The sequence below is a fragment of the Nematolebias whitei genome, chromosome 9 (assembly GCF_014905685.2).
Source record: "Nematolebias whitei isolate Nwh7 chromosome 9, NemWhi1, whole genome shotgun sequence".
In the NCBI taxonomy this organism is placed as follows: Eukaryota; Metazoa; Chordata; class Actinopteri; order Cyprinodontiformes; family Rivulidae; genus Nematolebias; species Nematolebias whitei.
The window spans coordinates 27,892,011-27,906,397 of NC_056506.1; the positions used below are offsets into that span (position 1 = coordinate 27,892,011).

The window sequence follows — 14,387 nt, forward strand, 5'->3', positions numbered from 1 at the left end:
GTTTTGATTTATGATTTGTGGCACAAGAATCACACCAAAAAAACACACTCAAGGAAAATGGATCACAATAGAGTGAATGCTTCATAAACAGTCACACAATAATCTCCTTATAACTTCTGATAGAAATCATCTTCACACACTTGGTTAATATTAACAGTAACAGGATTTAAAAATGAATCACTTTAATTTCACATGTACTTTATCTGCTTATTATTGAACCTTAAAATAATTTCCTACCAGTCTTGGCTGTTGATGGCGTCTCCATATCCTGGCGTATCTACAACCGTGAGGCGAAGCTTCACTCCTCTCTCCTCGATTTCTACGGTTGATGCTTCAATCTGAACCGTCCTCTCGATCTTCTCTATCAAAGGTACATCAGTAAGAGGACACACAGTCAGTCGATCTCTTTCACTAAAAGCCCCATCTCACTGAGCTGCAGCTGATGGGAAACAAGTTGCTGGAAAAATCCTTCAAAATTACAAAAAACTACTTGAATTTTCTGCTGCAGTCAGAATTCTGACAATCAAGTCATGAGCTCACATTTTGAGCATTCAGTTTTTGAAAATAACATTTCTGTGTGCAGAGCTCACAGATTTGCATTCTTGACCGTGCACATTAGCAGTAATTTGTCCATATTTGTGTCTTTTTGAAGCGCACACCGAAGCAGATGTCGTTATTTTAAGCACAAGCCTAGAGACAGACTTTCAGAGAATCCCTCCTGTCTTTCTGGAAGTCACAACTGAAAATATTCACTTTTTTCCCTCCTCCACCTGCGGGGTGAAACTAAAGATTACATATGCATTTCATTTTCAATACATTTTTAATGGAAAATCTATTAAAAATTACTTTTTGCAACAGAAAAAAAAATCATAATTGGAGATTTTATTGTATTTTTTGGTCCACCTCCGTCCACCTAGCAACAGCCCCCTTGTTTATGATTTAATCTGCTCAAGTCCACTTTAGACATTAAGAAAGGCAGATTTGAAAAGTTCTTTATAATTATTATTGCTTTTTAGAAGCGTGTTTTTTAGACCTGGACTACAGTCGCAGACATTGTCCACCAGAGCTCCCTCTTTTTCTTTTGTCTTTTCCATTTTCAGGGGTTGCCACAGCGAGTCCTCCTCCATCTCACTGATTATCAGCTCTGGGGCCCTGAGACACGGTGGAGACACCTATGACGGCCAGGTGACTATTTTGAACGAAAAGCTGTTGCACAAATGTATTTCACGTGTTTAAACGACAAGGCTGTGCACCTCTGTGACTTAAGAGAACCCTACGAAAGTTGTGAGACATTTAGGGAACTTCTTCCACCAACTACTTGCACTCTAGTGAAATAGAGTCTTAAGTTGCTAAAGCAATTTTAAATGAGCTCAAACTAGAAAATGTTACAAACAAACCACCTAACTGGACGGATGAGTGTGTCGTACCTGCTGCCCCAGGGATGACTCGCTCCGGGTAAAGGTCAGTCAGGAAGAGGCTGTTGATCAAAGTGGATTTTCCCAGTCCAGATTCACCTTTACACAACAATCAGAACAGTTTCAGTCCATAAGGCTCTAAACTGTTGGCTGGCAATGAAAAAAGGATCAGGGCCTAAAGTAGCTGGTGGTAAAATGAATCAAAACAGCATGAGAAACAGCACCACACAAGACCTCACGTCAGACACAAGGGAATGTTGTACACTTCAACTTATTTTGCTCGTTTTATGGTACAATGTGAGAACAGATTAGCTGGAATGCAGTTTTAGTGCAGGAATTTCCTGTCACAGTCTGTGTTTTTGTCTCCCATCACCTGCCTTAAAAAAACTAAAGAGGTGGTTGAGAATTGTTTATTGCATTAATGCTTTTGCTCCTCAAACAGAAAAAGCTACGAGCTAATAATAGAGCAAAAGCCTTATTTACTTGTGAGCCGGGGGTCTAAACAGACTGAGGGAGTTTTCTCGCAGCAGAAAAACCAGGAGGCCTCGCTGTCCTCTGTGTGAATCAGTCCCTGGAGGCACACGGCCTACATTCTTCTCTAGTTTATTTTAAAGCAGAAGGATGAGCAGTGTAGCTTCCACCCCCTCCCACAAGTACCGAGGTTCACACAGTCACGCATCAGTGGCTAAAGCTGCTGCTAGCACCATCTGAGCAACTTGATGCGACTTCTGAAGATTTGAACAAGCAACGTCCCACCATCATTTGATACAATGGGAAAAAAATATTTGCATTCAGAATTCAGAGTTTACTCTCTTTATGTCTAGTTTGAACCTCATCAATGAGATGCAAGGTCGTTTTTTTTTTTAAGAATTAAAAAAAAAAAGCTTTCAGAACTGAAATAAATCCAGAGCAGAACACAAAATGGCCGTCAGAAGGTGATGACACACTCACCAACAACCATGAGGGTGAACTCAAAACCTTTCTTCACAGACTTGCGGTGAACCTGATTGGGAAGGTTGGCGAACCCAACATAACCTGGCGTCTCAGGGTTGGTGAACTGTCCCTGCTGTGGACAAACGGCAAGAGGAGAAAAACAAGACTGTTGTGAGCTTCAAGAAAACAACATGGAAGACTTTCGTCTTTTTAGGGAATTAGGATGCATCTTTAAATCATATGTGCTGCGAGACATGTCAGATTGTAACTGTCACGGTTAAGGGCCATTTTGGCCATTTGAAAAACAAGCTCACTAGAAAAGGTTATGAACAACTGATCAATTAGCTGATGTAGATAGCTCTTTGTACAACCTAAATTTGGAAAATAGAGTTCAAGTTTCAAAGGACTGGCCAGCCAGCAGCTGGTCCAAAGACCAAAATGGATTGAGGCCGTCTTAAAATGGCTCAAACATTCATGAAAATGTTTTATAAACCTTTACATCTCCATCAATTTCCTAATACACACCTGAAGTGTCTATGGCTAGCAAGCACAAACCAAGGTAACAGCAGCTAACTATAGCACTTCAGACAATAATTTCATAGCAACGCTGCTGAAATTCATTTTGAACTGAAAATTGAAGCTATCAACTACTAATGCTATTATTGATACTTTAAGTGCCGTCAGTTTAACACCATACGCCTTTTCCAACAAATATTAAACTTATGCCATAAGTGGCTTAAGGCTGCACTGAAAGTTGAAGCCAAAGTATTTAGCACATCTGCAAGATCTTGTATAAGTCTCACATATATTTTTGAAGCCAGATGTTTAAGGCCAAGGTTTCTTTACTGTCATTCGCATCGCATGTGGTACATGTGGTGGAACGAAATGGTGTACACGGGGTCCCAGTTACATCCAACAAACGTATAAATTGTAAAAGAAAAATAGTGATAAGATCTAAACTCTGAATAGACTAAGTACACAACAGCAGCGCAATGTTTACACGCATTGTATTAAAAAAAGATACAAAACCATTTATTTCTCACTGACATTAAACCAGACTAAACCTTTTCTATTTGAAGTCACTTAGGATTCCCAAAATTTGTTCTATTTAGTCTGAAGCCATTTACCAATAGACTGAATAATGTTTTTTCAGAGAATTGTATTACTTTCTTCAAAGTAACAAGTGCACATCTGTGTTCTTAGTATTTAGTATCACCGTCTTTAAATAGTTTGATTTGGATAAAATGTTTAGCGTTTCCGTCCATAAGTTGCAGTTTGCTGGGATCACGTCCCGTTCCTTCTGACAGAACTAGTGGAACTGAGGCAGGTTTGTAGGCCGCCTCGCTCTCACAAATTTTCTAACGGGACTGAAATCAAGTCTCTGTGATGAACTCTCAGAAACACTGACTTTGTTGTCCTCAAGATACCATCTGTTGCGTGAAGTGCACCTGTCCCTCTTGAAGCGAAACACCTCCACAACATGATGCAGCCACCTCCGTACTTCACAGTTGGGATGGTGCAAGCTTCCCTCATTCCCCTCCGAATAAAACAAGTCATTATGGCTGAATAATTTGATTTTAGTTTCCTGAGAACATTGGACATGTCTCCAAAACTAAAGGTCTTTGTCTCTGTGTGTTTACAAGCTATAAACTGTTGGGTTGTTTTGGGAGTCATTTCTTCTTCCTCACTGAGTGTCCTTTCTGCCCACATTGTAATGACTCTGACCAGCTTCAGCAGCATCTCCTCAACATCTGCAGCTTTTGTTTTGGGAGTCGATACACACATTTCACACCAACACACATCTAACTAAGGAGCACAGAACTTGTCTCCTTCCTGAGCTGCATGATGGCACGGCATTCTCGTGGTATTTATATACTTGTGTAAGTTATTTGAACGGATGATACTTTCAGGCATCTTTAAATTGTACCCAAAGATGAACCAAAAGTGTGGAGGTCAACAATTTTCTTCCTGATATCTTGGCTGATTTATTTTGATTTTCCCATGAGGCAATTCAATTCAATTTATTTATAAAGCACCAAGTCACAACAGAAGTTGTCTCAGGGTTTTGAACAGAAACACACGTACATTATAAAAGCCAATTAGTAAAAATGATCTAAGGAAGTCAGCAGACTCGTTGAATCTTCACTTCATTGCAGTCTAGGAGACAGTGGAAAGGAAAAACTCATTTTTAAAAGGAAGAAACCTCCAGCAAAACCAGGCTCGGGACAAGCGGCCATCTGCTTCGACCGGCTGAGAAAGAGAGAGCAGGAAGTACAAAGCAGCACGGTGTTTGAGGTGTGCCTTCAATTAACTCAAATACTGTCAACTAACCAATCAAAAGCTTCCAAATCAATGACATCACCCGGGCTTTCCCAAACTGTTCAAGGCAAAGTAATCGTATGTAAGCTTCGATTTAATGTCAGACAGTGGGAGAAATTGTTTCTGCTATTTTTTATAGTGTATGTAAACATCTTGTTTCAACTGTAGGTGCTTTTGTGATACTTCAGTTACTTAGTTACACAATCATCCAAAAAAGATGAACTAAAAGTTTTCAAAAGCAATATCCCAGAATGAATGTAATGGAAGCTTAGGCCTGTCACAATAAACAATAAATCAATTAATCGCATGATGAATGAAAATTATCGACCTCATTTTCATTTACCGGCTTTATCGTTTCTTCGTGTCTCTCTCTTTCTACTGAAGACACTGGATGACAAAAGGCTCAACTCCGGTGCTCTTCATTGACCCCTCGCTTTCTATTTTCTCTTTAAAATCCATTTTAACCGTCCAAAATCGCGTTTTTGGATCGTTAAAAACAACTAAGATGAGAAGCTAAGCTACTAGCTAAGCTAACAGGCCGACCTCAGGAATAAATCTCCATCTTGTCGAAACTCCAAAATTCACTGTTGAAACCCGTACCTTCGTGTAAAAAGTTGTTTTTCTCTGCAAAAAGAAGCTGAGAACTTGTTTACTGATTATTTTTATTTAAAGCTTTGTGTGACAAATGCTATGCTAAAGAGCTCAAATCACCGAGCGTCCACCATATCACCATGTCGGCCCATGTCACGTCAAGGGCCCTCCCTCCCATTTTTCCTAAAGAGACACGCGCTCAACTATCCATCCTTTGGTTCCAACTGTATTGTACTGCCATCAGGTGGTCATAAAAGGTACTACACGCAAAACAAATCAACATTTGTTCTAAAATTTGATAATTATTGTTAAATTTCAAAACAATATTATCGTTTATCGCAATAATTTCAGAGACAATTAATCGCCCAGCAAAATTTGTTATCGTGACGGGCCTAATGGAGCTACACTAACATTCAGCCACCATGAGCGGAGCAATTCTAGAATCTTGTTCTAGATCTATATTCTGCTAGATTTTATTCTGTCTAGAATCTAGAATCTGCTCGTAACACTAATGAAAATATTCTCGCTATAACATGTGACTGAGCTACGGCCTTCGTTAAAGGAAATTAAATCCCAATCACATTGTGACAAAAAAGTAAGATTCATCTTGATTTTTCCACAGAGCCCTTACTTCAAAAAGGCTGAAATATCCTTTTGTCAAGGCCCAGAAATAACAGAAACAATTACTGTTATTGATCGCTTGAAGATCCCGAGGACCAAGTCTCGTTTTGGTTTAATGTCCTTTGAATTTGCTGACTGGAATCTGCTGCAGAAAACATTGGGACTCACTGCGGTCATTTCAGTTTCTACTTTCAAAAGTTGTTTGAAATCCTTTTTTTAAAGACACTTGTAAATGTTTTATCGCTTATTAATGGTTTGTTTTAGATTATTTTATTTCTGTTGATGAGTTTTGCATTATTGTTGGTTTTCATTGCATCCTTCATTTGCTTGTTATTGTTGATGGTGTTTTGGAAATAAAGGTTAAATAAAATAAAAATCCTAAACGAACAGAAAGAATGCCACTATAACCTTGCTGCATTATTAACAGGGATGAGTAATGGCATCGGGTCAATATTAAAGCTAAAACTTCTGTCAAAATACACAACTTTTAAATGTCTTTTATCAGATTCTTTGTGCTTCTAACACAATTTACATCATCAAATGATTGTTTGGAAGTTAATGGAACACAAAACTTATCAGGAATTTTGTAAAAACAGCAAATATTCCTTGCGTTTGTTTACAACTAAATTGGGCAAGCTATTAGTCAGTTATGAAGATTGTCCTGTTATAGTCTGAACGTTCTCGGCACAGCTCATTTGCAGATGGTCTTAGCACCAACTTTTGCTTCAACGCTCCCCACCGCTTGATTTCCTCTCCAAAGTGGCTTTTCTGTTGACCCTCGTCCTCACAGCTTTTAGTCACCGTTACGTTTCAGAAGAGAAAAGGAGAACTTAACAATCTCTCTTTCAACCTGGTGTCCTGATTTCATTGTTCTACCACTAAATTAGTTTACATACAGAGATTATTTTACCAACTCAGTATCCGTTGCGTACCGAGACTGAATGTAAACAAACTACTTGTAACAGTTAACAAAACATGACTTTGATTTAGTTCATTGCTTAGAAATTATGTGGTAGACTTTTAGTAAGTGTGTGATGAAGATTTAGTGGATTTTTTTCAATATCATAAATACACATATCCACCTTATTTCAGGGGGCTCTACTGTATAAATGATTATGGCACTACTTCCTGTCAGATACAGGAAGTAGCAGTGAGCATTGGTTACCATGGTAGTGGAGCACGGACCACTGTTTATTTGAAAGTAATTTTCATTCAGTTTAGCAGATAAAACACTGTTTTTGTTTTGTTTACATTTATTTAACAACCATAAAGTTTACTAAAATAGCCGTGCTGAGTTCAGGTACCTGTTGTGTTCACGGCTGCAGAACAACCAGACCAAACTAAACCAGTGCTACAACAGAGTTTTGAACACGGACACAAAACAAAGAGAGTGTTCCTGTGAAAAGAGGTTCAGTTTCCATCTCCCACCTACAGATGAGGAGTTAAGAAGAACGTGGCTGAAAAATGTGAACTTGAAGAGACCACCCAAAACTCTGTTCATTTCACTTTGCTGACAAACGGCCGACGGAGGAAAACCTGCATCCTACTTTGTGTCTGGACAATAAACCACCGGAGAAGAGACGCTGGATCCTCAGAAGGATTGAAAACAGTGACGACAATATCAGGTATGATTTCAAGTGTATGAAGGAAACAGCAGCATTACAGTATTTGTTCATCTTCAGTTTTATGATTTTCTCTGCAATTAACCCAAGCTCAGTGATGGAGGACTTTAAGGCTTTGGCTGCTCTGTGTCTGATTTAAAGTTAATAAGATTGTGTCCGACATCTTTTAACAAAACACGACTGACTTTATTACTGTGTAGATACTGATACACCTCAATGAAGTAGCTAAATATGCTAGTATAAGTAGCTAAATATGCTAGTATAGGTAGCTAAATATGCTAGTATAGGTAGCTAAATATGCTAGTATAAGTAGCTAAATATGCTAGTAGACGTAATCTGCAGCCACTTCTCCAGCTCGTCCTCCATCGTCGGTTGTCTGCAGTAGGCAGCAGTATGATTATATTGTCCAGATTGAGCTCTGACAGATGGTGTTCCTACATGTCTAAATTAAATCCACAGTGCTCAGAGAAACTACATTAGCTCGTACTGTTCACACATAAACAAATTTCGGTTCTGGTCTGCACCGGAAGTCACGCACATAATTCACACAAGGTGCCATGGGGCCTAGGAATAAGGTGGGTACAAGAAATTTAAATCACAAACATTGGAAAACTGTGCACTATGACAGCGATTATTGCTTTAACCTTTGACAGCTCTACACTTCAGAACAACCACTATGGTACAATGTCAAGGGAACAGGAATCTGGTACAACAGCATGCCGGATCACATCAGATATCTGAGATATAGACAGTTGCTTTGTTCATTCTTACCTTCATTTTGTCAGCCTGAGACATGTTTCCTCTCCTTTAGCCTGAAAGAAAAACAGTGTGCATCACAAAACATCCAACCAGGGACAAAAACGTATCTTGAAATATTTCAGGCCCGTTTGATTCCCTTGACTTTTTCATTTAGTCACATATATGGGCCTGTGTGACTGTGAGACAGGAAGTCTGCTTTGTGCTCAGAAAGAAAGGCCTTTACTCACCACAGAAAAAAACGGATTTTCTTCATCACCAGAGTTAAGATTAGAGGATAGCTGTGCTCCTAATGAATAATAATCCCTCCATGTATGTTCACATCTGATGCGAGCCATTGCGCTTTATTAATAAACTAACCCATGTAATTTTAAAGAACTGAAACAGCATTTAAACGAAACTCTGTGCATGAGCAGATGAAATTAACTTGTTGTTTTTCGGCACATTAATAATAAATCTAAACATGTTTAGGTTTGTTAGCTAGAACGAGCCTTTTTAGCTAGCTACTGTTTGCACTGGAATTAGCTGAGAAATTAGCTACAGCTAGTTATCCTGCGATTGGGGATACGAAGAGGACAGACTAGTCGTGTTTACCAGACTATTATTAACCCACAGTTCATTAACCTGGTTATCTTATGGTTAACTATATAAACTAGCCGCGGTAGCTTCTGCTGGCTGGAGGATGTTAACCAGCTAATGTTAGCTCCGCGAGCTAAACAGACCTGGTTAACTCAACAACCAGACGCTCGGTGATAAATAAGTGATGGAGTGTGTCGTGTTTACTTACTCTGTTCGCAGAAAAAAGATGGAGTAGATGGAGGTACAGGGGAGGAAAGACGAGCTGTCGAGGACAAGTAAACTTGGCGGACAAACACGTCAAATTCTTCAGATTCCGGTGCAGCGGCTTCCTTCAGACCACAGCAGCGACCGGAAGGAGGCAGACTGTTAGCTGAAGACAAATGCTGCTTTATTGTTTCACTTTTACTGAACTGATGCGACACAACCAATGAAGGCGTCCGCTTTTCTCTGACTTTAATGTTCAAGAAAGTTTCCAGATGATTAAAAAAAAATAGTTTCTCATCTCGAGCCCTAAAAAAAAAGTTTCACTGAAGTGAAATTAAAAATAAAACACGACGTGCTGCTTTAAATCTGACTTTATGAACTTCTACGTTACGGTATAAGTTTCTTTTGCGTTATCTTTTAGTTATTTGTCTTTTGTCAAAATAAATACACAGTAAAAAGATTATAAACAGCTCCACTTAATTAACTATAAAATAAAACTGGTAATCTTGTTTTCATATGGCTCGTTGGTCTAGGGGTATGATTCTCGCTTTGGGTGCGAGAGGTCCCGGGTTCAAATCCCGGACGAGCCCAGCGTTTTTTGCGGCTATTTCATTTTTTTCTTAGTGAGGTAAAAATACTGTTTCCCCTCATGCGAACAGAACCATTGTTTCTTTACAATGTTACTATATAAAATGTTTACGTTACTAAAAATGTGCTTATGATTGAGTCCTTATCTATACTACTCTCTTGTGGACTTTGACAAAACTGCAGTTCATAGAACTGCATGGTGTGTGTAAGGTATCAGTCAGTGCTACAATGAGAAGAACAGCTCCCACACTTCATGATGACCCTGACATCGCTATTCTTCCTGCAGATGTCCAAGAGTAATTGGCTGTCACAAATAAGCATAAATTATTTAGCTGTTTAAAGCACCTCCACAATCATAGCAAAAATAAATCATAAAAAGTGAAGACAAGTATTTCATCAAGTATTTCATTCATTCATTTAACCTTTATTTATACAAGTTAGTCTCATTGAGCCTCGAGGACGAGGACTCATTTACAAGAGAGGCCTGCTTTAAACAAAGAGCACAGATGAGGTACAGACAATAATAGACAATCATATAAAAGCATATAAAACGAAAAGTAAATAGAAGAAATGATATATAAAAAACAGCTACATTGTAAAGTGATGTAAAATACAAAAAACAGGAACATGTCTGCGTTGGTTTTTGCAATGAACTTAACAGTTCTTTCATATCCTTTAGAAAGGTCAAGCCCGAGAGCTTCAGATCTTTTTGTAAGATATTCCAGGAGCAGAGTAGGAGAAGGTTCATTTTCCAAGTTCAGTCCTCATTGAGGGAACACTGCAGGTAATGATGTCCTGAGAGCGCACGCTGTAGCTGCACTGACAAAGTGTCATGTCAAGTCATATTTAAGTCATATTTATATTTATGTAGGAGGAGATGTATGAAGGCAACAAACCAAGAAGTGATTTAAAGATGAAAATGTACCAGTGAGAGAGTCTGTGTGAAGTTAATGATGACCAGTTAACCAGTGAATACAGGGTGCAGTCGTGAGTGGGTACGATAGTTACAGCGTTTTGGCAGGATTTTTGTTTTACGGCATCTTGATGTAAAAAAAACGAATTTTTTAACATGACAATAATCAGACTCGTGGTGAATGTGACAGTTTGTGTCACCTTTGGCTTGCCAAACCAAGCACACTGCAAAAAAATGAATGATGCAAACTCCAAAACACACACAGACACACACACACACAAAAAAAACAAATTCAACAGAAAAATGCAAAGGAACAATGCTGCAAATAACAACACTAAACGCCCCCAAACAACTGGAAGTTCTTCTTTCTTCCCTGCAACGTTCTTATGGGCACCCCATTAATGTGTGTGCAAGGGACTGGTCCCAGATGTTGGTGGTCGAGTCCCCCTCCTGGTCTGGTGCTCCTCTGTTCTGAGGAGTGTTTCTTGCAGTTGTTTTGGGTATTTGAAGCATTTTCCTTTGTTGGTTGTATTCTTTTCTTCTATTTTTTGTGATTGCAAAATTGTGGCAGCATGGTGGCGCAACTGGTAGACCTGCTGCCTCTCAGCGAGCAGGTCCCTGGTTCAAACCCCGGTCCAGGGGCCTTTCTGGGTGGAGTTTGCATGTTCTCTCCGTGCATGCGTGGGTTTTCTCCAAGTGCTCTGGTTTCCTCATACAGACCAAAAACATGCATGTTAGGCTGATTGGTAACTCTAAATTGTCCCTAGGTGCGAGTGAGAAAGTGAATGGTTGTTTGTCTCTATGTGGCCCTGTGATGGACTTGCGACCCGTCCAGGGTGTACCCCGCTCCTCGCACAGTAATTGCTGGACATGGGCACCGGCGACCCCCGTGACCCAAAATTGAATAAGCGGGTAAAGATAATGGATGGATGGATGCAAAATTGTGCTTTTGCAGGATTTTTCTGTTGCATTTGTTTGTGTTTTGAAGTTTGCATCATTCATGTGTTTGCACCTGTCGGCCACCGCAGTAGTGCCTACAGTGACATTCGTTCCCATTTGAGCTCTAGTTAAATTTGAGAGATCTAACTTTCAAAATAAAAAGTGTTATTACTTCTTTTTTTAATGTGCAGCAGCTCTGTGGCTTTGCACTTTGCTCCATTTCCTCTTTCTTTAAACTCCACATCATCTGTGAAACAATAATCCAAATTTGGTTTGTCAAAATTCCTTCAGAGGAGCATCATGCAGGACATTCTGAGCTGAAACATCTTGCCTATAATTATCAGAATCAGATGGCTTAAAAAAATCTCGATGCTTTTCTGCTTTCACCCAGTAGGAGTTTATCTGAGTTTGCCAATGTGGTGCACCTCTGCTGCCTCCCATCCATCCCAGGTCTGGATAGTTGCTGTTCTGCTAAAATAAAAAAGTCTGAACGATATCTCAGTAAATCCACTCTTTCTGTTGTCTAGCAGCTCCCCAGAAGGTACACTATGTTTATTTTTTCCATAAGCTTCTTATGGCATCATGCTCCAGAGACTGTAAAGTGACCTCATCTTGTGAAGAGTACTTCTACGTCATTTCATCTTTTCTGCAGTCAGCCTGTTAGTAAAGCAGAGAAAGTCGATCAGTCATCTTTGTCTGTTAGAAAAAAACATTATGAACCACTGATATTAATGAAACTCCCAGTCTCGTGGTCGTGGAGGGGCCTAGTGAGCTGCTAACTTTCAACGCACCCAAAAGATGAGATGGTATCACTGCTGAGAGACCTGCATCCACATCGCTTGATCACCCTAACCTTAAACTTATTTCACCGTGGCCTTTATCTTTCAGGACTTTTGGTTTTATCATTGTATTGAGATCTGCTGGCTCTCACTAGCCTTAGCTTAACATGGCTTCAGGTTTCAATACATGCATTGTGTGCCAGATGTTTAGCTATAACACTGCTTCGTTTGAAGATAATGGTACATGTATCAAATGTTCTGATTTGTCAGTTCTGGAGAAAAGGATGTCGGACCTGGAGGCTAGACTCTGTGCTTTGAAAGACCATTAACTAGCCAGGCGCCCATAGTAGCCTGAGCAGAGCCACTAGCGCTAGAAACCACAGGCCGGCTGGGTGACAGCCCGAGGTAAACTAAATGCTACAACTTAATCCCCAGTTCACCATCGACCCGATAATGTTTCGAATGATTCTTCTCCCGTTCAAAACCACGTTTCAAATCAGTTTCCTCCACTCAGCTGCCCTGAACCTCAGGCCGGCTGGGCGACAGTCCAAAGAAAAAAATAATAGTAAAACTAAGCCCTCAGTCAACCATGTGAATGTTTCTGTTCAGTGCCCTGAGACGACTTCTGTTGTGACTTGGCGCTATAGAAATAAACTGAATTGAAAGTTAATCCTAAAAATGTTAATCACGTATTAACTTCTGGAGCCACATACAAATAGAGGGTCCACAGCTAATCATCATTAGGCAAAACAAGAACAACTGATTCATTCAGTTTGTCAGACACCGAGCTAAAATTTGGAGTGGTAGTAGATGAGAGTCATATAAAACACATCTTCTGAGCACTACACACTGCACAATATCTCATAAATTTGTACACAGTCAAAAGGTTTGTTCAAAGTGGCTCCAACTTGGTCCTTTCCTAATATAAGATGATTTGAGTCAACTGACGGCGGGCGATATGCATTCTTTGCTAGGCCTGCTAATGCTAGGCCTTTAATTGAATAAGCAGCTGCATGCTTAGCTGGCACCTTCCACTTCAAGCAGCTCTTCGTCTCTGCAGGATGTTGAGTCTCTCGTTGCAAATGTGTCCCGCTGACTGCTGATTCAGTTTTTTACGGGCTGCCTGACAGGGGCCAATACAGCCATGTGGCCCTCAGTTTTATCCTCACATGTTGGAGGAACTGTGTATTAATTTGGTTTAGATGGGGTTTTATGAAAGTGTGCTCTAAGCAGAGAAGACCCCCCCCCCCCCAAACTGTTTCCCACCCTCACCCTCAGATTGAAGCTATTTGCCACAAAGCCAAAGCATATTCCTCCATCAATGTGTCAGGGAAAAGCTATTAAATCTGCTTTACTTTTCCTAAGTGTCATATAAGCAAAAGATTTAGTGAAATCCTCCCGGAGCATTAAATATCTGGGGGGATTTTCCCCTGAAATGTTTCCTAATGGACCAATGAGAAGTGTCAGAAACTCTTATTAGACTTGAATCTCTCTGGGTTTAAAGTGTTTTGCTTGGAGCTGAAGTGACAAAATTTGGGCTGCGAGCAGATCTGAACTTTTCACATAATCACGTTGAAACGTGTCCATCGGTTCACACAGAGAGCAAAGACCAAGCATGAATTAACTTTAAAATACACACTAAATTTTATGTGGTCTGTTTACAGCATATGATGCAAATTCTCAGAAAATGGGTGCTAAAACAAAGCCCAATAATTTCTTAAAGGAATATCACCCATTGTCTCTCAGGTCATCACCTAAAGTCAGAGTCAGTGATTCTTTATTGTCATTCGCACCTTATGTGGTACATGTGGAGCGAAATTATGTACACAGGGTCCCAGTTACATCCAACAATAAAATGTAAAAGAAAAACAGTAATAACATCTAAGATATGAACTAAGAAAAACATCAACTAAATATACACTAAGCACTAATAGCATAAAAACATTATGTCAAACATCAGCACGAACATGAACATGAGTCCGTGTGAGCAGATGAGCACGCATGAACACATCAACATTGAAACAGATCAGCAGGACATTGAAACAGATCAGCAGCAACATTGAAACAGATCAGCAGGACATTGAAACAGATCAGCAGCAACATGTGATTTTTTTCACAGTGATTGTTC

General features: G+C 39.7%; 1 protein-coding gene and 1 non-coding gene across 3 annotated transcripts in view; one reads left to right on the forward strand and one right to left on the reverse strand.

Moving 5' to 3' along the window:
- The window catches only part of sept2 (septin 2), a gene marked incomplete at its 3' end in the record, with an annotated part of 99,233 nt that extends 90,048 nt beyond the window's left edge, over positions 1 to 9,185 (reverse strand). For both annotated transcript variants that reach the window (XM_037682168.1, XM_037682166.1), the window contains 5 exon segments: positions 238 to 361; positions 1,428 to 1,514; positions 2,367 to 2,481; positions 8,273 to 8,313; positions 9,045 to 9,185. In XM_037682168.1, the coding sequence (XP_037538096.1) occupies positions 238 to 361; positions 1,428 to 1,514; positions 2,367 to 2,481; positions 8,273 to 8,296 (350 nt within the window). In that variant the 5' untranslated portion in view covers positions 8,297 to 8,313; positions 9,045 to 9,185.
- Positions 9,186 to 9,558: 373 nt separating this feature from the next.
- trnap-ugg lies at positions 9,559 to 9,630 on the forward strand. The gene has a single exon. It is a non-coding gene; the product is annotated as a tRNA-Pro (tRNA).
- The last annotated feature ends 4,757 nt before the right edge of the window (positions 9,631 to 14,387 follow it).